The sequence below is a fragment of the Dromiciops gliroides genome, chromosome 2 (genome assembly GCF_019393635.1).
Source record: "Dromiciops gliroides isolate mDroGli1 chromosome 2, mDroGli1.pri, whole genome shotgun sequence".
NCBI lineage: Eukaryota > Metazoa > Chordata > Mammalia > Microbiotheria > Microbiotheriidae > Dromiciops > Dromiciops gliroides.
In genome coordinates, this window is record NC_057862.1 from 347,448,059 (window position 1) to 347,470,260 (window position 22,202).

The following is a 22,202-nucleotide window of genomic DNA, read 5'->3' on the forward strand; positions in this document are numbered from 1 at the left end:
AAAAAGAACCAAAGAAACTGCCTCCTTGCTTTCTGGAATGTGTCATCCCGCCCCTCCAATGAATGGCACTTGCTGATTGTAATCACATATGAGGATGCACGTACTCTTCTAGAAATAAGTCTCCCAAAGGAATGGATCAGGTCTGAGTTGCACTCTAAGGACAGAGAAGCAGGCAGGCAACCTAGGTCCTCCTTACATTCATCCTAGCTCTAGACAGTTTCATTTGCTTAGTTACGAGCAAATAAACTCTGAAGCTTCCTGCAAAAACATACAATCTTTTTATAGGGTATACAAAAGTCCTCTTTTGAGTCTTGTAGTCTTCACACAAGGGCTATGGGACTAACTGAATAAAACAGTCATGAAATGGACATGGTACTTTAAGGGCTCTTTGATTCACTGAATTGCTCAGGATCATATAGCCAGCATTTAAGGAGCAGTAGCTGGTCTTCCTGACTCCAAGGTGAACACTATCTACTGAATATTTAAGCTACATATATCTTACCCCATTACTAAATAGGTTCTACTATGGCAGCGACTTACTTATCTTCCAGCCCAGTAAATGCTCAATACATATTTTTATGTCAAAAGGGTATGGATGGGAAGAACAGTCAAGACTAATTTCTTTAGTGAAAAGAGAACATAGAGTAAGAACTAGCAGTTGTACTTTAACATCACTTAGAGTTTAGAATATGAAGTACTTATGTTTACATGTTATTAAGCTGATAGAAAAAAAATTTTTTTTAAAGCAATAGAGAACTACTAGGTTAATAGTAAAGTTAGGAATCAGGGCTACAAGACGACTTGAAGATAATCTTGTTCAAGTCCCTCATTTTGTAGATGAGGAAACAGATCCAGAGGTGGCTTGGTCAAGGCTAAAACTGGGACTCAAACCCAGATCCTATGACTCTGAATTTTGTATCAATGAAAGTCAGCAATGAAAACACTTAAGAATCGGTTGTTGTTTTTTTTTTGGGTGAGGCAATTGGGGTTAAGTGACTTGCCCAGGGTCACACAGCTAGTAAGTGTCAAGTGTCTGAAGACAGATTTGAACTCAGGTCCTCCTGAATCCAGGGCTGGTGCTCTATCCACTGCACCACCTAGTTGCCCCTTAAGAATCACTTTTAGAGCTGGAAGGACACATTAGAGCAGAGAATCTAAAGCTGAATATGGCTTATGTTTAGGACCCCAAATCAGGCATATTTAAAAATTTTTATTAGAAAAGTGAAAAGAACATTTAATAAGTCAATTCAAATGCCTCCCATGTCAAAGTAACAAAACCCCTACAACATGTACCACCCACCCCTTTCCCCAAACTTACATAAAAGGTAGAAGTTCTAAGCAACTTCCTGAGTACTCTAAGGATTTAATCCTTACACTATCAATTCTAGCTTTCTTAAGGATTATAAAGGTCCCATGTCAGTTTTCTCTACTGGCAAACTGCATCTCTCCTCTTCAAACTGTTAAACTGCTCTCACTAAGGAATGAAATCTGAAGGCTCTACAATCTTTGAAGATCTTCATTATGAGGCTGCAGTCTTGTCAAGTTGGATAAGCTTATTCACTCTCAATTACTTGGAATTTTTAGCAGCTGTCATCAAAGGCATAAGAAAAAAAGGCTGTAAGAAAAAAAGTACAATCAGATCCAAAAATCACTTTTGGGAAAATACCATATTCATTTAAAATTCTTGGTACCCAAAGAATTCACAGTTCAGCCAGAAAAACAAGGGGAAAATAGTATGTCCCAGAACTTAGCAGAATGTTTGTTTTTTTTGCTTTTAAAAAAATACTCCAAAAACTTAAGGAATACACTAAACACATAAACCAAAATTATGGTGACAGAGCTGTCTTCTCTCTTTCCTATTTGAAAAACCTGGGTCTTCCACTATCATTTAATTAGTGGTATTAGATAAAATGATGACCAGCTTTAGTTTTTGTCTGATTCATTTCAGATAGAAAGAAATCTTACAAGGAAAACCCTAATGATAGGAATGGGATCATATAACCTAAAGCTGAAAAGGACACTGGAGGGCAACTAGTTCTCTCTCATTTTAGAGATAAAGAAACCAAAGCCCCCAAAGGTCAGGCCACTTCCCAAAGATCATACAGGTGGTTAAGTGGCAGAAATAAAATTTGAATCCAGGTTGCTCTACATAGATATGATCTTTTCTATTTGTACAGCTTGAAATATAATTAACCTTCATCTGAAATGTCAACACTATATATCTTCTGAAAGGTTATTTATATTTTTCCAGCTGAATGATAAATTTAAATCAAATTAGAAAGACAGCATGGCATGGTGGAAAGAGTGTTGCATTTGGGAATTCAGGAATGACAATACAAATCCACCTTTGGTTCTTACTGGCTGTAAAACTGTAGATAGCACTTAGTCTCTCAGCCTCATTTTCTCAACTGTTAAAAAAGTCCATATTATGTATCTCAAACAGGGCTATTTTAAAGATCAAAGGCAATACTGACAAACCCTCAAGTGCTATAACATCAGCTATTACTATGAAATCCATCTCACAAACACTAGTCAATCTGCCTCACCAATTTAGTTCAGAACTGAATTAAAAGTTATTCAAAAGCTAAAAATACAAAGTCATAGAACTGTTTGATACCTGAATGGTTAAAGTTTCAAATATGACAGCAATGAAAGACTCCTCTTGTAGACATAGGGAGATTGGGTGAATTTTATCAAGTACACCACTTAGAGTTTGCTAAATATTATTTAACATAATAAAACAAAATGCTAACTCATTTCTAAGACAGTCATTCATTCAGAAAGAAAGTTTTTCTTGGAATTTGATCTGTTGTACAGACTGATTATTTCAGATGTTTTTTTTTTAAATGAAGAGACTATTCATAGCTTTAATTTTTGGTTCTGGTGTCACAATCTCTCAAATATTCATTGATACAGTGAAGTTTTATACAGAATACCCACAGCAAAAACAAACCAATGGACTCCTGAGGGAAATATGGGTTTTGAAGCACCTTGTGTGACTCAATGGTGATAATTTATCATAATAGCATAGCTGCCATCTCAGTGTCACCCCAAATGACTGGCTAATGTGGTGTAAAAAATAAATAATCACACAGGACAGTGCCAGGCAAAGTAAATCGCTACTGGAAAGTTTAAGTACGGTGACATAATACCTTAAGAGGAATCCTGAGAAGGAGCAGGTGGATCCTGATTTTCAGGTTCTGGAGGGGGAGCTGGTATAGTGTCTTCTTTCTTCTGTGCAGCCAGGAATTCATGAATTGCGCGCTCTATCTGTGGCCTGAAGATGTGGTTTAGTTTTGGATCCACTACCTGTGAAATAATTCTGTCCACTCCAGCTTCCAGCATTCCTGACCTTGTATAAACACAAATAAATCATTGTTACTCAGTTCCTGTAAGAACCATCACCTTTATCCTAACCATAGTAATTTGAGAGTCCTTATGTCCACCCAAATGAGTGTCAACAGGGTCAGAACTAACGTCCTTCTGAATAATTCCTTCAAACAGCAGTCCATTGGCCACATGCAATCTAACATGTCTTGCTTTTAAAAATTTTCTCCCCAAAGACACAACCACTAGAACACAGACTTCCTTAACATAACTTTTCTACAGACACACACTGCCATTTTAGGGCTTCCCTATTTGTGTCAACAAGACCAAAATTAATCCATCCAGTCTCTAAAGCTCAAAACTGGAGTACTTATATATGAAATGCTTTCTTCTTCTTCCCTGCCTACAGTCAAACAGTATAGCTCCCCCCCCAGTACTTTCTATCACTACCACGGTAATACAGATTTTTCTTTTATCCATGGGGACTGTTGCAATAGCCTCAAGGCTGATCTCTCAATCTTTATCTTGTCTTCTGGTGGTACACTGCAATCCCTCTCCCTCCTACCCCTCTACAGTTCTGCCAGATTAATTTTCCTTATGAATACATCTATTCACATCCTTTGCTTAATCCATTTCAATGGCTCCTAACTGCCAAAAAAATAAAAGTCCAAATTTAGCTGGGTATTCAAGGCCCTCTACAAACCAGTAGTACCTACCTCTCTAGCCTTATCTCACACGGCTTACTCTAAGCTGAAGACAATCTGACTAACCCTTCAAAGAGAAACTGACACTTGCAACATCCCTCCATTGTGTGAGCAATGGGTAAAAGAGGTAAGGCTGTCATCAGATACAGCAATGGGAGTGACAGACTAAAGAGGGAATCTCTGGAATAGCTTTAAATTTAGTCCAAGATGATGGACTAACCATGATGAACCATGTGAAAAGGGGCTTGCTTCTGAAGTAAAAAGAACTTTTGGATAATATGTGTAATCCTGTCAGGGAACTGAACCAAACAGATTTAACAGACAGCTGTCATTTGGCAGTTGATTTCTTATAATTATGAAACTTTTTTTTCCTTTCCAATACCTTGCTGGTTTAATAATAGAGCAGTTAATAATTTATAAACAGAAATCAAAATACTGATGACTACATCTACATGTCCAGTAACAAGTGTCTATGGCAGATAAATACCTAAGGTAGGTTTTGAACCATAGATCATATTTGTATCATATTATCATTTTGCCACATTAAGGTAAGTCTATTAGGAAAAATTAAAACAATCACATCAAGGTTTCTGATCAATTCTAAACATCATGGCCCTGACTAAATTCACAGACTGGACAATTAAACAAAAAAGAAAAGAAAGTTTTCCGTCAATCAATATTTATCAAGTGACTACTCTGTGCTAATCACTGTGCTGGGGGCTAAGGGCACAAAACCAAAACCAAAACATAGGCCCTGTCCTCACTGAGCTTCTAATTTAGGGGAAAGGCACCAGCAGCTGGGAGTCAGGGAGGGGCCTCACTGAGAAGGTGAAGATTTGAATTGAGCTTAGAAGGATGGTAGAGGTTAAGGGTGCAGAGTACATTCCAGGAATTGAAGACATCCTGTATAAAGGTACAGAGGAAGGCAATGAGTGTGTCACCTGGGCAGTGCCTGGAGTATGGAAGACTTGAGTTCAAATCTAGCTCAAATACTTACTAGGTGTGATACCTCTGCCTCAATTTCCTCAACTGTAAAAAGGGGATAATAACAACATCTACTGTGGGGTGACTGTAAGGATCAAATGAGATAATATTTGTAAAGTGTTTAGCATAGTGCCTGGCACATAGGAGATCCTATATAAATACTTATTCTCTTCTCTCCCTTTTCTTTGTTAAGTTTGAGAAACAGCAAGAAGATCAGTTTGGTTGGACTAAAGAATACTTAAAAGGGAGTAATGTATAATAAAGCTGAAAAAGAAGTCCGGAACTGGGTTGTGAAGCACTTTAAATGCCAGAGGAGTTTGTATTTGACCATGGGGGCTGTAGGGAGCCACTGGAGATGGCTAAAAAGGGGAGTAGGGAAATATGAACAAATTTGTACTAACCATGGCAACTGAGTAGAGCAGTGGTGTCAAAACTCAAACAGAAACTTCCTTTTGGCCACATACTGATTTAGAGAACCATAAATTAACATTATATATATTGTATTTTTATTTGTTTTGTTAAATACTTCCCAATTACATTTTAACCTGGTTCCGGCCATATGCTGTCACAGCCATTATAGTAGGGCCTATACTAAGGTGGTGGCTGTATGAAAACAAAAGGGGTTAGACAGAGACACAGCACAGGGGTAGAAATAGAAAAACTTGGAAACTGAATGGCTATTCAGGGTGAAGGAGAATGAGGAGTTGAGGATGTCTGAGGTTGGGAACCTGGAAGAATGGTGGAATCTTTAATAGAAATACTGAAATTTGGTAGACAAGTTTTTAGGGAAGGGAATGAGTTATTTTAGACATATTGAATTTTAGAGACCTATGGTAAATGTAATTCAAAGTGTTCACTAGGAATTTGGAGATGGAAGACCGGAACTCAGGAGAAATATAAGAGCTGGATATATAGGTCTGGGAGTCATCTGCATAGAGAACTCAGAAATGGAACCCAAGAGTACATAATCAAGTCCAAAAAACCAGCTAATTCTTTCAAGGAGCTCATAGTCTAACTGGGGAGACAACATATATACAACTATATACAAAGAAAATGAATACAGGATAAATTGGAGATAAATATGGGAGAAGGCACTAGAATTAAACGAGACTGGGAAAGGTTTCCTGCAGAAGGTGGAATGTTAGCAGAGACTTGAAGGAGACTCGGAAAGTCAGGAATCAGAGATGTGGAGGGAGGGAATTCTAGGGATGGGGGTCAGAGAGCCAGTGAAAAGGCACTGATTTGGGAGACAGAATGTCTTGTGCAAGAAACAACAAGTACAGTATCACTTGATTGCCAGAAGATTTATATTTGGTCCTGAAGGTAACAGTAAACTATTGGAGTTTAATGATTGGGGTTGGGGGGAGGTGCTGATATGGTCAGATCTGCCATTCAGGAAAATCAACTTAATAGCTGAGTGGAGGAGGTAGAGAAACCAACCTGCAACAGTCCAAGTGGGAGGTGATAAGATTGTACCAGAGTGGTAGCTGTGTCAGAGGAAAAGGGGTACACAGGAAAGATCTTTTGAGAGTACAATAGTAGGTCTTGGGAACAAATTGATTATGGGGGTGGGGAGTAAAGAAAATGACAACTAGGTTATGAGCCAGGGTGACTTGGAAGATTCTGGTTCCCCTGACAGTAATAGAGAAGTTAAAGAGGGGGAGTTGTGGAGGAAAAGATAAGTTCAGATTTGGACATAATGTTTAAGATGTCTATCTGCTTCAGTCTAATAGGCAGAGAGGCAAAAATAGAGGTCTGGAGAAAGATTAGGGTCCCAGTAAGCAGGCATGACCTAGATGAGGTTCAGCAAAGTCAACTGAGAAAGAGGAGTCAGAGAGGTAGAAAGAGAACCAGGAGAGACTAGTGCCATGAAAACTAGAGAGAAGGGAATATCAAGAAGAGAGTAATCAATAGTGTCAAAGGCTGCAGAGAGATCAAGAAGGATGGGGGTTGAGAAAAGGCCATTGGATCTGAGAATTAAGAATTCACTGGTAACTTTGGAGAGCAGTTTCAGTTGAATAATGAGGTTTGACGTCAGACTACAAAAAGTTGAGAAGAGAATAGGAGAAAAGGAAGTGGAAGCTTCTTATTGTAGTGTTGTTTACTTATTGTAGACAAACCTTCTCAAGTTTAGCCACAAAAGGGAGGAGAAATATAGAATAATAGCTAGTGGGGACAGTCAGATAAAGTTTGGGTTTTTTTGAGGGAGATATGGGCGTATTTGTAGGCAGCAGGGAAGCAACAGACAGGAAGAAATTGAAGAGCAGTAAGATAGCAGGGATGAAAGATGGTTGTTGGGTGGTGAAGCTAATAAAGTGTCAGCCTAGAGTCAGGAAGACTCAGTTTCCTGACTTCAAATCTGGTGTTAGACTGACTATCTGTGTAACCCTGGGCAAATCACTTAACCCTGTTTGCTTCAGTTTACTCATCTGTAAAATGAGCTGGAGAAGGAAATGGGAAACTGCTCCAGTATCATTGCCAAGACAACCCCAAATGGAGTCATAAAGAGTTGGGCATGAATGAAGCAACTCAAGAAAATGGATAAAAGAAAGAGAAATCTGCTGGAGGATGGAATGGGATCACTTGTGCATGTAGAGGCTTTTCCTTGGCAAGAGGAAGAGCCATATTTTCATATGAGATGGGGTGAAGAGAGTGGGGAAAAGGCATTTTCTCAAGATGACTTAGCAGATCACTCCCTCCAAGGAAAGTCAGGCTAGTGTTTTCTTTTCTTTCTTTCTTTCTTTTTTTTTTTTGCGGGGCAATGAGGGTTAAGTGACTTGCCCAGAGTCACACAGCTAGTAAGTGTCAAGTGTCTGAGGCTGGATTTGAACTCAGGTCCTCCTGAATCCAGGGCTGGTGCTTTATTCACTGAGCCACCTAGCTGCCCATAGGCTAGTGTTTTCTTAAAAGGTACCAAGACATTCCTAAAGAAAGTGGTTGGCTCAGGTGACTAAAGATTCAGATTGCTGATAGCACATCTTCAGCGCCTAAGTACAATGCAGCCAGGAGGAGCTGGCAGGGCTCTTAGATGCTGAACTGGTGTATCTCAATGACACCTTCACTCAACTGAATGAAATAAGGGATTCTCAATGCCTTTGCTGATATTTTTCTCCTGCTATGGCTAATATCTTTCCCTTTGCTAAATGACATATGAGGGGTCTGATTTTGCTCCAATGCTAAACCTAAACTACAAAGGCATTAACCTGTGTCAGGTTTAGCCCAGAACAGCGTATGAGCAATGGGATATAAGGAGAGAAGGAACTCTTTGTGAATGGCCTCAATTTTTTCAATAAAATAGGGGGCAAGGTTCCCAGTGAAAGGGTAAGGGGAGGGAGAGCCATGAGAGGTTTGAGGAAGGATTAAAAAGTTTGGAAAATCTGCTGTGGTGAGTGGGACAGTCACTTAGGAAGTAAAAAAAGATTGCCTTGTTGAAGTGAGGGTCTACTTGAGATTACGTAACAAATGTGTAGTGGGCTGACTTAGCATAGTTTCAGGATTTCCTCTAGCTTTGTTCAGTTATATGTTAATAGCAGTGAAAGCAATGGATGGTAGAAGTAATTCAAAGCTGGTGCTTGGCAGGGCAACATCACTGACAGGATAAAGGGTCAAGGGATTTGAGAGAAGAAAACAGCACAGAGCTGAATTGGTTCACCAGAGTCAAGATGGGAAAGGAGAGTGTAATCAATGTAACAGTGATAGCCTAGAAAAAAACTGAGGAGTAGAGAGTGGAGGCCACAGTGAAAACAAAGAAAAGGGTGAGGGGTCATAAAGTAGAGGGAAAGATGAGGGCATGAGATGGATGAGGATACCAATGAAGGGGACTGAAAAGGAACCAGTAAGGAGAACTAAGAAAGAATGGTATCAGGGCAGCTAGGTGGCACAGTGGATAAAACGGCCCTGGATTCAGGAGGACCCAAGTTAAAATCCGACTTAGACACTTGACACTTACTAGCTGTGTGACCCTGGGCAAGTCATTTAACCTGCAAAACAAACACAACCAAAAACACACACGGGGGGGGGGGGGGGGGGCGGAGAAGGAAGAGAAGAATGGTATCAGCAACCCCAGGGAGAAGAGAAGAATCACTAAAAAGAGAGGGTGCCCAATGTCAAATATCACAGAAGGGTAAAAAAGCTTGAAAACTAAGAAAAGGCCATCATACTTGGCAATTAGGAGTTCTTGATAATTTGAAGAGAGAAGTTGAGTGAGGCTGGAAGCCAGATTTGCAAAGGGCTGAAAAGAAGAGAGGAAACAGAGGTAACTAGTGCTGACAGTTTTTCCCATCAGACTGGCTAAAAAAGGGAGAGATACTGGATGATGGAATGGAGCCAAACAGGATTTGGGGGGTTTTGTTTTGTTTTTTTTAAAGATTGAAGAGATGGGGACATATTAGTGGGCAGCAGGGAATGAGACACCAGATAAGAAGAGATTTAATATGGGAGAGACTTAAAGGGGGGGCAACTTGCTGGAGTCACAAGAGAAAAGGATCAAGAATACAAGTAAAGGTGTTGGCCTTGGTAAGAAGGACCATCTCTTCATCAAAGACTAGAGTAAAAGAAGAGAGAATGGGGGTGATGTCAATGATTTAGAAGATGTTAGCAGGGGAAAAGAGGGAAGCCATGGTGAAAAGTCTTTATTTTCTCATCAAATAATGAGGCAAGGTCTTTTTCTGAGAGGGTAGAGGGTAGTGGTATGGAGTGGTATGGGAAGCTAGAGAAGGTTTGGAACAGTTGCTCTGGGTAATGACAGCCTTGACTGGGGATGAGTAACATGATTTCCTTGCTGCAGTGAGGGCACAGTTGAGATTAGGTAACTTTGTAATGAAACCAAGTCAAGTATGGTGAGGTGGCTTCCTCTAACATCATTAAGCAGCACTTGAATGGGAGCAGATTGTAGTGGTAACCCAAGATAAGGGTTTGCCAAGGCACGAGGAACAAGGGCACAATAGATCTGAGAGCAGAAGACAATGTAACGATGAAGTGGTGAATTATAAGGTCAAACCAGAAGACAGGAGAGTAACATGGTAAGGATGATGGACTGGGAAAGTACTAAAGTACCGAAGAAAGGGATATAATGTTGAAGATGAATAATAGGCTTAAAAGGAGGGGGGCATAAGAAATACAATGAAAGATCAGGGAAATTTCAGAATTCCTTATCACAAATGTCTAACACGTGTGAATGAGAAAGATGAAGGGGGTTACCATTCTTATGTGAGGCTGAGGTACAGTAAAGGAATAGTAGGAAAAGGAGGGGTTGAGGAGATTTGAGGAACTGAGGTTAGCATTTTTGAAGAAACATTAATATTTACAGGTCAATTATAGAAATTCTTTCAGGTCTATCTAGGACGGGTAAAGTATTTGCATTCCTTACAAAAATTAATAATAGCAATAATAATAACACCTTGGATCACTGTAGGACTTTTCCTTTAAAGTTCTCAAAGCATTTTTCCTATGCTACCAAAGTCTCACAACATACTCGTGAAATAGGTAGTAAACCAATGAAACTAGTGCAAACATCAATCCATTGTTTAATCTCTATTCCCCCTCCTTTTAACAAGCCATAATCTGTTCCCTGAAGAAAAAGCAAGAAAGATAAATTATTATGACTTCAAATAGATAAAGTGTTCTATACCTTTCAGCATCATTAGTCTTGCTTATCTATCACTCAAAAAAACTACCACAGACTTTTCCTGGAATTTTAGCTTTTCTTGTCAAAAGCTTCAGAAGCCTGCATCAAGCTGAAGTAAGAGTGCTGGCTCTTCTAAAATAGAAAAAGATTCTCATTTTTTATGATAACAATAATAACAAAAACCCTGTGCTCCATTTCAGGACAAAAAGTTATCTTTCAGTCACTGGTAATTACAGAGTTTGGCCAGTGTAGTATCTTGAGGCTATCCTTCCGGCCATAAGAAAAACAATCAAATTCACTAATGAAATATCATTAACAAATTCATTAAGGTCATAGCAATGCTTCAAAGTTGAAGGACAAATCATAAGACTCTGAACTTTCCCGAAAATTGCAATTTTACTACTATATGAATGAGGGTAAATGCGTTCTGAGAATATTATCTCCTACCCAAGCTAATAATGTCAATTATAAACTAAAGAGACTTCAATTTAAACCATAAAATAATTTTAGATGAACATAATGAAAGAAGTTATGATTTCTTACACAAGAAAGAAATATATATATAAAAGGTTTTCGTACACTAAAAAGCTTTAGAAGTATCAAGGTATCAAAGATCGACAGCTTTGCTTATGTCAACCCATATTCTAGTAATTCTATTGCTTCTTCCAAAACTTGTATTTTATTACACAATAACATAAATCTTGACTAAATAAATGGAGACTAAATACTTATATTCATGACTGCTGTCTATTTACTCAATTCTGTTTACTTACTGAACCACACTCTGTCTCAGCCCATTTCTCAACTGGTTTTTGTTCATTGCTGGGTTCCACTCCTGCTTGTCCAGATGAGTTGACACAAAGTTGTCTACTTTCTGTCTTAGATTTTGGTAAGCTGGCTGAAAGAGGGAGGGGGGAAAAGTCAGAAAAGTCATTTTCCAAGATTTCTAAAAGGAATGAGTCCTGAATAATATTTTCCACTTCTAGACTATCCCTAGGTCAAAATGTCCCTCTATGTGCCCATGTAAGTGAACATTTTACTTAAAAACGCAGACAACTTTAAGTCATGGTACCCAGCCAGACATTTTGTAACTGCTGTGGGATAGCCAAAAATATCCAAAAGGATTCAGTTTCTTTTCAAGATGAATGTTTAAACATCTAACTGAAGAATTTCTTTGATTGAATTATTTTACATAAGACCAGCAAATTTGAAAAAAATTATTAAAAAGCAATCCATTTTACAGTAGTTACACATTCAAAGAATTCAAGCCCTATTATCTGCACTAGTAAATGTTCTAACCACACAGTGAAGGAGCTGGACTTAACCCCCTATAATTGGCCTAGGATGATACTCTTCCAACCTCTGTGGATTCCTAAAGAGTCTAGGCAGCAATTGCAAGAAACTTACGGCACTAAGGGAAAGGTTTTAAGCAAAGATTCTTAACCTGGGGTTTGTGAACTTGTTTTGTTTTAAATATTTTTATTACTACTTTGATATGAGTTTCTTTTGTAGTCTTACTTATTTTATATGTTTAAAAACATTATTTTGAGAAGGGGTACATAGGCTTTACCAGATTGCCAAAAGGGTTCATGATTTAAAGGTTAAGAAACCTCTTTGAAAAGGATTTGAAAAGGCAAGCAGGGTTTCACATTCTTCTACTCCACAATCAAATACATTTAGGTTCTTGCAGTGGGCAAACTAACCCAAGAAATCTAAGACTTTAGCTTGCTGATGCAAGATTACTTCCTAAGGGAGAGCTATCTTAACACTATCCCTTTAAATTCATGCAGTACAGATTATGCAGAAAATCCAACTGTGCAAACCAAATAATTCAAAATAGAAATCTGACTTTTGTAGTCAGGTGATAGTCTAACCTCCAGCAATTTCAGATTTCTGATTTGTCAGATAAAGAGGTTGTAGTGGAGGATCTCTAAGATGTAACCTTCTATGAATCTATGGGAAGGGCAAACATGTTATTTGGAAAACACATACACACACCCCATTATACAGGAATTACTTTAAAAATATAAATATTATGTAAAAGTAAAACCACTAAATTCTATTAAGAATTTCTTATTTGGAATTTTCCATATCCAATCAGCATGACACACAGCTTTCTTCTCCCTATAGGTATACGACAAATTCAACAAGCTATTTTCAAAGCTATCCTGCTTGTCTGTGTTTTCTAATAATCTTCCTTCTGTTTTCTTCTGTGCATTTTTTTTGGGGGGGGGGTTGGGTTTTTTTTTTGGTGGGGCAATGGGGGTTAAGTGACTTGCCCAGGGTCACACGGCTAGTAAGTGTCAAGTGTCTGAAGCTGGATTTGAACTCAGGTACTCCTGAATCCAGGGCTGGAGCTTTCTTTATCCACTGTACCACCTAGCTGGCCCCCCTCTTCTGTGCATTTTTTAAAAGTAAAATTTATTTAAAAAATTCTGAACTACTATTAAGTTCTGTCAGGACACTATGCATTGTTTTGTGTTTAACTTTTATTTACTAGTTGAAGAAAATTTAGGATGGATTATAACTGCAAAAGCATTGCAGAGATCATTTCTCTTAGACAAAAGTTGACTTTACAGCAGTGTCTAAGGTCTCAGAAGGAAGGCTGGTCTCCAATTAAAACAATCCTGATTACAGGGCAGAAAGAAAAATATGCAGGAATTACTACAAATGCAGCATATGCTAAGAAGAACCTTCTGAAGTGCAAAAGATGTAATCAACTCTTACTTCCTGGTCACAACACCTTGTCTTCTCAAATATATGCACAAATTTCATTAAAATATTCTTCCAATGCCTTAGGGAAGTGACCCTAGATTACTGGAGATTTTTAATAGCAAAACCTAAATTCTAGAAGTTCTTATTCTCTTCATCTAACATTTACTACTAGCCAGTTGGAAAAGTTTTAAGTGTGAACCAGCAACAAACTGCTGTTCAAGAACAGCCAAAGTGTGAGAAATTCATCAGCAGAAGATGAATTTTTTGGCAACAGGGTCAGAAAACCAGGATTTGAATCTTGCCTCTGTCACTCACTTCTCACCTGTGAGATGTCCAGCAAGTAAAATTCTCTGGGTCTCTCTGCTGCCTTATCTGTAATCTATAAGATAACCTCTAATTAAATTTCTATCTAGTTCTAAGTCTATGAACATATGAAGACCATATACCACAGCAGGACTGCTACGTACATTCATGGAGGGAGTACCCAGGCTAACAAAACAATAGTTCCAGGCTAACAAAACAATAGTTCCCACTTCACTCAGCCCCTATGGTTAAGCCACAGGAGCTCAGGCTCAGGCTTATTTATTTACCTTCTAATCTCTGCTTTTGACCATCATCAGGTCCCCTGATCTAAAGGCAGAACCAAAGACATACCATTTATTCTTACTATATTCTGTTCCCCAGAGCACACTGGCTCCCTCCTTCTACCGCGTACCCAGGAAGCAAGAGATCAAATCAACAGGACCATTGTTACTGAGAAGGGTGTAGCAATCTAATATCTTTTGGTTCCATTCAGAATCCCTGCCTGTTAATCACATGCTGCCTAAGCAGAGAATCTCATTTCTCCATCTCCCACTCAATGTCCTCATATATGTATCCATGTCATTTCTCTCTCTCCATATTCACTTTATCCTCCCCTTCTACTCTGTCTAAAGGAAGCTCATTCTATTATTAATGAGCTGCACTTCATAATAGATTTGTTTCTTGTTGCTCCTTGAAATCATTTGGTTCCCTCTACTTGCCCGACACCCCCCCCCCACACACACACACTCATGAACACCTTCTCACCTTCTTCAATAGTGGAAGGATCTTCTGTACTAATGTTCTACAATACACAGGGTTAGGGGAAGCGTGTTTCTTTTTCCTCACTAATCACTCTGCAACTTGTCCAGCTTTCAGATATCTCAGATATATCACCTCTAATTAGACTGGTACCAGGTCATTCATTCTCCCTCCTTTCCCAAAGAGTTTAATACCTGGGTCACAGTACTCTCCATCTCAACTCCTGCCCTAATATTTGGAGTTTACAACATTCACACTGACATTCCTTCAGAGACCCTGGCCTCAGAGATCATCAACTTCCTCTGCTCCCATGATAGGCATGCCAACTGTACAGGAACAGTCACACCTTTTCCGTTCATCCGTCGTCATGTCCTACAATCTGCAACTGTGAAATTCCTTTGACCTTATCATAATTCATCTTTCCATCTCTCCCTGAACCTCACACCACCTCCAAACTTATTCTCCTTCCTCATTACAACTTTCATTCATTTCACTGAACCCTGCTTTTTATAGCCCATAATCCTTGTTTTGGACTTGATTTCTTCCCATTTCAATTTTGACATTATCAGTCAGTAAGCATTTATTAAGCAGTTATTACATAACAGAAACTATGCTAAGCACAAGGGATGCAAAGAAAGGCAAAAACTCCACCTATGCCTACATGGAGCTTACATTTTAATGAGACAACATGTAAATAACTGTACAAGATATATAGAGTAGATGAAAGGTAATCTCAGATGTTTAGGGGGTAATAATAGTACCAATGTCCCAGGGTTGTGATGAGGATCAAATGAGATAAGATTTGCAAAGCATTTAACACAGTGACTGGCACATAGTAGGTGCTATGTAAATGCTACCTATTGTGGTGATGATAATCATTAGATTTAAAAGAGAAAATGGGAATACAGTAACAGTAATCTGCTGGAGAAGAAAAGGTGATCAAGGGTGAGCTCAAGAGGGTTTTGTCTTGGCAAAGAAAAAGGCAATGTCTTTTTTTTTTTTTTGGGGGTGGGGCAATGAGGGTTAAGGGACTTGCCCAGGGTTACACACCTAGTAAGTGTCAAATGTCCAAGGCTAGATTTGAACTCAGGTCCTCCTGAATCCAGGGTCAGTGCTTTATCCACTGCACCACCTAGCTGCCCCAAGGGCAGAGACAGGAGTGAAGAAGATAGTTGGGAAGATGAGAGAGAAGGGAAGAGGAACTCTTTGCAAATCACAGGTTTGGAAAAGCTGATGTTGTAGCTAGTCAAACAATTGGGGAGGTGAAGAGATTGCCTTCTACCATGAGGGCTGAGCTGCGGTTATTTATCATAACTTTTAGTGGATCCAATGAACATGGTTTCATAATTTTCTCCTCAGCTCCATTTGGCAGTGAAGGAGGAAGATGGTGGGACTATCCAGGGTGGGAGTGGCAAGACAGACTAGTGACAGGGATACAGAAGTAAGAGAGGACAGAGCAGAGGACAGTGGAGAGTTAGTTAACCAGTCTAAACTTACTTTGTCTTCTATTTTTAAATACTTTGCCCTATTTTCCTACTGACACTAATTCCTATTCCAAAACTCTTCCCAAGCACTTTTCAGCTGCTAAAGAGATGCAAATATTCACAAAACTGTGATGACTACAATTTTAAGTTATGTAATCTCAACTTTGCCCTCACTGTTTCACAACAATACTTTTACTTTTCCCTTATGATTTTCTATTCGATTCCCCAGTGTTTGTTCCAAATCTTCTCTTTTCTCTTCAAGGGACTTATACCACCCCCTTCTTTTCTTTTCTTTTTTTTGTTTGTTTGCTTTTAGGGGTTTTTATCAAAACAATGCACTGCCTCAGAGGTTTTTTTTTTTGACACCCCCTTATTTTCAGAAGACTGCCTCATTGAGGCAACCTGTACCAAATTCCTACCTCCCCTCAATTCTACACTTTAAATCACCTCAGTATTACCTCCCCACTCTCCTTCCTCTTTGCTCTAGATTCAAAGAACGAGAGGACTTTTTCCTGTCAATGTCAACCCCCCTACTTATTCCTAAAATCCCCATCCCCTCTTCTCCCACCTTCAAGCTCTGCCCTTTCATAGGCACATTCCTAGAAAAAAAAGTTCTTATCATTCATTACCTTAACTTTCCCAACACTTACTCAATTAACCCATAGCAATCTAGCTTCTGACCTCAGGAATGAAGTGAATGATCCAACTGTATCTCTGTCCTCCTAGACTTCTATGCAACAGTTAACACTGTTGACTATGATAGTTACCTGTCCTCAAGGAACTAACATTCTAACGGAGGTGGGGGAAGGAGAGACAACAAAAGAAGCTAAAAACCGGGGGGGAGGGGCAGGGGGAGGGGGAAGAGGAGAGGAACATGATGACACACAATGACAACACAATGACAGTCTGGAGAATGAGGGATATCTGGTTCGGGTCCAAAATGGAGGTTCCAGGAAAAAAAATCACCAATGGGAGAGGGGGTCTGCAAGGACAAAGGGAGAAGGTAGCTGAGTTATGGTGGTGAAGACCAAAGACTGAAGGATGGGTCTGGGCCCTTCCTCAAAATGAAGGGCAGTATGAGTTGGGTATATAGGGTTCTGTCTCAAGTTGCCTTCTCTTCCCTCCTTAGGACTGTTTAATTTTTTGTGTCCCCAGGGTCTAAGAAATAGAAAGTACTTAATAAATGCTTGCCTGAATGGCAATTTCATCACTTCCCACAGGTTTAGTCAACTAGCCATTTATTAAGCATTTACTATGGGGCCAGACACTGTGCTAAACATGAGCAATACCAAGAAAGGCAAAAACCAGCTCTTGCTCTCAAGGAACTCAGTCTAATGGGTGAGACAATATGCAAACAACTGTGTACAAATAAGATGATGTAAAAGATAAATTCGGGTAATCTCAGAAGACTAAGAACGGAGAAAAGCTTCTTGAAGGAGGCCAGGGAAGGAAGAGGGAAAGAGTTCCAGGAATGGAATCTAGCCACTAAAAACATTCAAAAGTTGGGAGCTAGCGTTTTGTTTGAAGAAGACGAAGGAGGTGACACTGTCAGAGGAGAGAAGGGAGGCATATAGGCAAGCTATTACAGAAGCAGAAATGACAGGACATGACAACTAATTGGAATGGGGGAGGGGGGGGTGGTAAACTAAGTGAGGAGTTGACTATGACACCTAGGCTGCAATTGTGGGTTGACTAGGAGGACAATGACGCTCTTGATGTGAGTTCAGATCTGGACTTGTTGAATGCAAGATGTCTACAGGCCACCTTGTTTGAAAAGTCCAAGTGGCAGTTGATGGTGCAAGAATGGAGGTCATGGAAAAGTGAGAAGTAGGCAAGAGATAGAGATAACAAGCACTTTGGGAGCTGATGAGATCACCAAGTTAAACAGTATAAAGGAGAAAGAGGCTCAGGACAGCACCTTAGGGGTTAACAGGTCTTCGATGGAGACTCAGTAAAGGAGAAGAACATTCAGACAGGAGAACCAGGAGAGCAGTGTTTTAAAAACCTGAAGAGAATAATAAAAAGGTGATCAACAGCGTCAAAGGCCACAGAAAGGTTGATGACTCCCAAATTTAGATACCAAGCCTCAATCTTTCCCATGAGCTTCGGTTCTGTATCAACAACTGATAGGTTGTTTTATTGGCATCTTAAATTCCCTCCCCCCCCCCAATTTCACCTTTTCTGAACTTCTTTATTTCTTGTGAGGGTACCACCATTTTTCTGGTATCCAGGTTTTAAATCTTGGTCACTCAGAACTCCTTTCTCCCCTTATCCAGTCAGTGGCCAAATCTTGTCAATTTTACATCACCAACATACATCACGTTTAACCACCTTCTCTATTTACAGAGCCACAATTCTAGTTTGGGTTTTCAATACCTCTCTCCTAGACTATTTCAACTGCCTTTCAGTCTTCCTGTTTCCAGTCTCTCCCCTCTTCAGTTTATCCCACACACAGAGGCCAAATAGATATTCTTATAGGATAAAATGGCCATGCTACTCTCTTGCTAAAAAAATTCCAGCAGCTCCTTCATATCTCCAGGATAAAATACAAATTCCTCCATCAGGCATGCAAAGCCCTCTACTGGTTCTTCCAAGCTTATTACACACTATTCTCTTTCACACTTTGTAGCCAAACTGGACAATTTGTTCTTCTCTATACATTCAACTTCCCAACTTCCCAATTTTACATAGGCTGTTCCCTATATGTGAGACTCTTTCACCTCCATTTTCTTCAAAGCACAAGTGCCCCATGAGGCCTAAATGGCTATCCTCACAGTTGTTGGTGCTCACATTCCTAAATTACTTTTTATGTCATTCATACTTTTCTGTGTACATGTTGAAGGCAACTTCAATAGACTTAGGAGGTTTTCGGTCAATACAAACTTTGTACTAAGTTTTGTTCTGATACAAACCCTCCCTCTGCCAAATACATAGCAGGTACTTAATAAATGCTTACTTAATTACTGAAATAGAAACTGAGAAATTAAGTGCCACTGACTTTCCCCCAAGACTTACTGATGACAAATATTCTGCTTAAACACGGTGGTCCCAGCATGGGGCAGTGCCCCCCAAAAGAGTTGGTACAAGTGCCCCCCCAAACCAGGAGGTTCTGCTGCTCGGGAGTCACAGGGGACTCATAGTTGGCAGAGATTAAATCACTGACAAGGGTTTAGAGTCACATTAAAATTTAGAGTTGGAAGAGATGACTTAGGGTAGGAATCAATACGTAGGTGGAGGGCCTAGAGTTGTTAGAAATGTTCTGAGATTTTCTATTCCAGGGGATTTTGCCTTCTTTGGAGGAAAAAAAAAGTGACCCCTTTGTAAACGTGGTGAAGCCTATGGGCCCTTTTCTTGGAAAGGTGTTTTTGAATATACGAGGAGAAAGAGGGCTACAAAGGAAATCTGTTACACGGAAAGTCATCGAGGCTTCCAGTTCCCCCAGGGACCCCAAGTTGAGAACCGCCCGCCCTGGTCCAACCCCTTCTTTTTACACCACCTGGTCAGGAAACTGAAGCCCCGAGGGGATGCGCAGGGAGCAGTAATACCTGACATTTGTAGGCCGACTTTCATACGACAACATAGTGACCCAGGAGGTCCTACAGGCATTATCCTCCCCATTCTACAGATGAGAAAAGTGAGGCCCGGGGAGGTGAAATGGCACAGGGGACAGGGATTTGAACGCCGCGCTTCTCGGCTCCGGGCCCAGCGCCCCTCTCGCGGGCTTCGGGGCCTCCGCTACCTTGGTGTCCACGTCGGCGAGGCAGTCTCTGCGGAAGCCGTCGAACAGGCCGCGGCTCTTGAGCTGCTCCACTATGAGCGCGATGAGCTGCGAGTCCCCGGGCGGCAGCGACGCCGGGTTGGTAACGCCGCCGCCGGCGCCCGCCGAGCCGGAGGCCGAGGCCGCCGAGGCCTGGCCTGAGCCGCCGGCGCCACCCCCGCCGGCACCACCCGCGCTAGCCCCACCGCTCCCTCCACCACTGTCCGCCATGGCCTCGCCCTCGGCCCGGGGCCACGCCGGCAGTTCTCGCCCCGGGGCCTGAGGAGGCGGCCAATCGGGGCCTGGGCCCAGGGCCAGGCAGCTGGGTCAGGCTGAAACACGGTTGCGGATCCCGTTGAAGCCTCCGCCGCTACAGTCGCGAATTTGAACCACGTGGCTCACGTCTCACGTTGAGCTCGCCGCGGTCGCTATGCATTCTGGGACTGGGAGTTCTTGGGTGGGGAAGGCTCGCCTTAATATGGGAACCTCCTTAGCTACATTAAACTACAACTCCCATGAGAATATAGCGGCACCAGGGAAAGTCCCAGAAATAGCGCCTTCCCGTGGTCGTAAAGGGAATTGTAGTTCTAAGACCTTTCTTCACTTGAATACAGAGGAAAATCACCGAGCTGGAAGGACCGTTAGAAGCAGTCTGATAATAAGAGCTCAGTGAATATAGAGCGCGCTGGACCTGGAGTCAGGAAGACCTGAGTCCAAATCTGGCCTCACACTCTTACTAGCTGTGTGACCCTGGGCAAATCATTTAACCTTTGTTTGCCTTAATTCACTGGAAGAAGAAATGGCAAACCACTTCTGTATCTTTGCCAAGAAAACCCTATGGACAATGTGGTCTGCAGAGTCAGCCCGATATAAGATCTAGTGCGTATGAATGCATGCATGCATATTTATTTATGTATATTTATATATATATATAGACATGCCTATACAGACATATATAGTGCTTTTAGGTTTGCAAAGTTCTTTACACATGTTGTCTCATGAACCATCTAGTTCAGTTCTTATTTTATAGATAAAGAAGCTGAGACACCCAGGGAAGACTTGCCAAACGTAACACAGATATGATTTGAGTCAAGGTCTTCTAACTTCAAAATTGACCATCAATAGTATTATGACAGGGGCAGTTAGGTCGGTGCAGTGCATAGAGTGCCAGGCCTGGATTCAGGAAGACTCAGTTTCCTGAGTTCAAATCTGGCCTCAGACACTCACTAGCTGGACAAGTCACTTAACCCTATTTGCCTCAGTTTCCTCATCAAATAAGCTGGAGAAGGAAATTGCAAACCACTCCTATATTTTTGCCAAGAAAACTCCAAATGGGGTCACATGACTGAAAAATAAGCGAATGAGAAAAATTCCAGCACTTTCTTTTTTACAGAGTTGGGCACAACTGAAACTACTTGAACGACAAAATCTTAAAAGTTCCTTTTAACTTTAAATCTCATAATCCTATGAATACATATATGCGCATATGTATGTGAACAATACATGGTATACCCTGTGCAATACACATCACATGTTATGACATGTCCAATTTGTGGGTATACATGTATATATGTTTGGGTATATATGTGTAAATATACACACATATGGAGGTAAGGAGATTCCATCACTGGCTCTCCAACATACCCTCCAGTTGTATGGCCCCAAGTGAAGGAAAAGAAAAAAAAATTCTAGTCATGTCTACTAAATTCTTCCCTATAGAGGAAACTCAGATTTCTCAAAGGCTATGTTAGCAGACAGTAAATTCTAATAGTAACACAAATAGGCTTTGGCCTAGGAACAAACTGCTTGTCAGCTAAAAACTAGCCTAGCTAAATGCTGAGAGAAGAGGAAATTGTTTTTGACCAGTGCAAAGTGTGGAAGGACTGCATTCTTCATCAGTGGAGGTAATGAATGTCCATACCCATGAAATCATGGATGCTTTGGGAGTTTCTAAGCCAGCATTGAAGAGACATGGAACATTAAGCCTTCCTGACATAACAATTATATGCCCCCCAGTGACACTGTACAGAATGAGAGAGCTAGCCAACTTTGCTATCAATTTCATGAAATACCCCCGATACTGTAGTGGGCGACTAAGTCATTAGATACTGGGGTTTTCAAACCAGGCAGGGTCTGAGGGATCCCTTCATTTTATAAGGGAGTAAATTGAAGCTCACAAAGTAGAAAGAAGAGTGCTAGATGTAAAGTCAGAGGATTTAGGATTGACTCTTAGCTCTACCAGTGTGACCTTTGCAAAGAGACTTGGCCTTTAAGACTCAGTTTCCTCATGTGTAAAATGAGTGTTTTGGATTCAGTGACCTTAGGGGTTTCAAATTCTAGTCCATCAGAGCTGAAGGGATTTATTTACTCAAAGTTATAGAGCTAGCAAACTGTAGTGTTGGGATTTGAACCCAGGTCTTCTGACTCTAAATCCATGTGGTTTCCTGGTGGTGGGCTGATGAGAATAATTGTATTCCATATGGATAATACAACCTTCTCGGTACTGACAGGAAGGGGAATAGAGGCTGATCCTGGTTTTGGCA

General features: G+C 40.6%; 1 protein-coding gene across 1 annotated transcript; it reads right to left on the minus strand.

Moving 5' to 3' along the window:
• Positions 1–1,151: 1,151 nt before the first annotated feature.
• Positions 1,152–19,979, minus strand: BOD1 (biorientation of chromosomes in cell division 1). Its single transcript, XM_043980344.1, has 4 exons — positions 19,642–19,979; positions 11,415–11,539; positions 3,153–3,352; positions 1,152–1,615 (listed from the first exon to the last, which is right to left on the minus strand). Exons 1-3 carry the CDS (start codon positions 19,888–19,890, stop codon positions 3,154–3,156), a joined length of 573 nt encoding a protein of 190 aa, XP_043836279.1. The 5' UTR covers positions 19,891–19,979; the 3' UTR covers positions 1,152–1,615; position 3,153.
• Between the last annotated feature and the right edge of the window lie 2,223 nt (positions 19,980–22,202).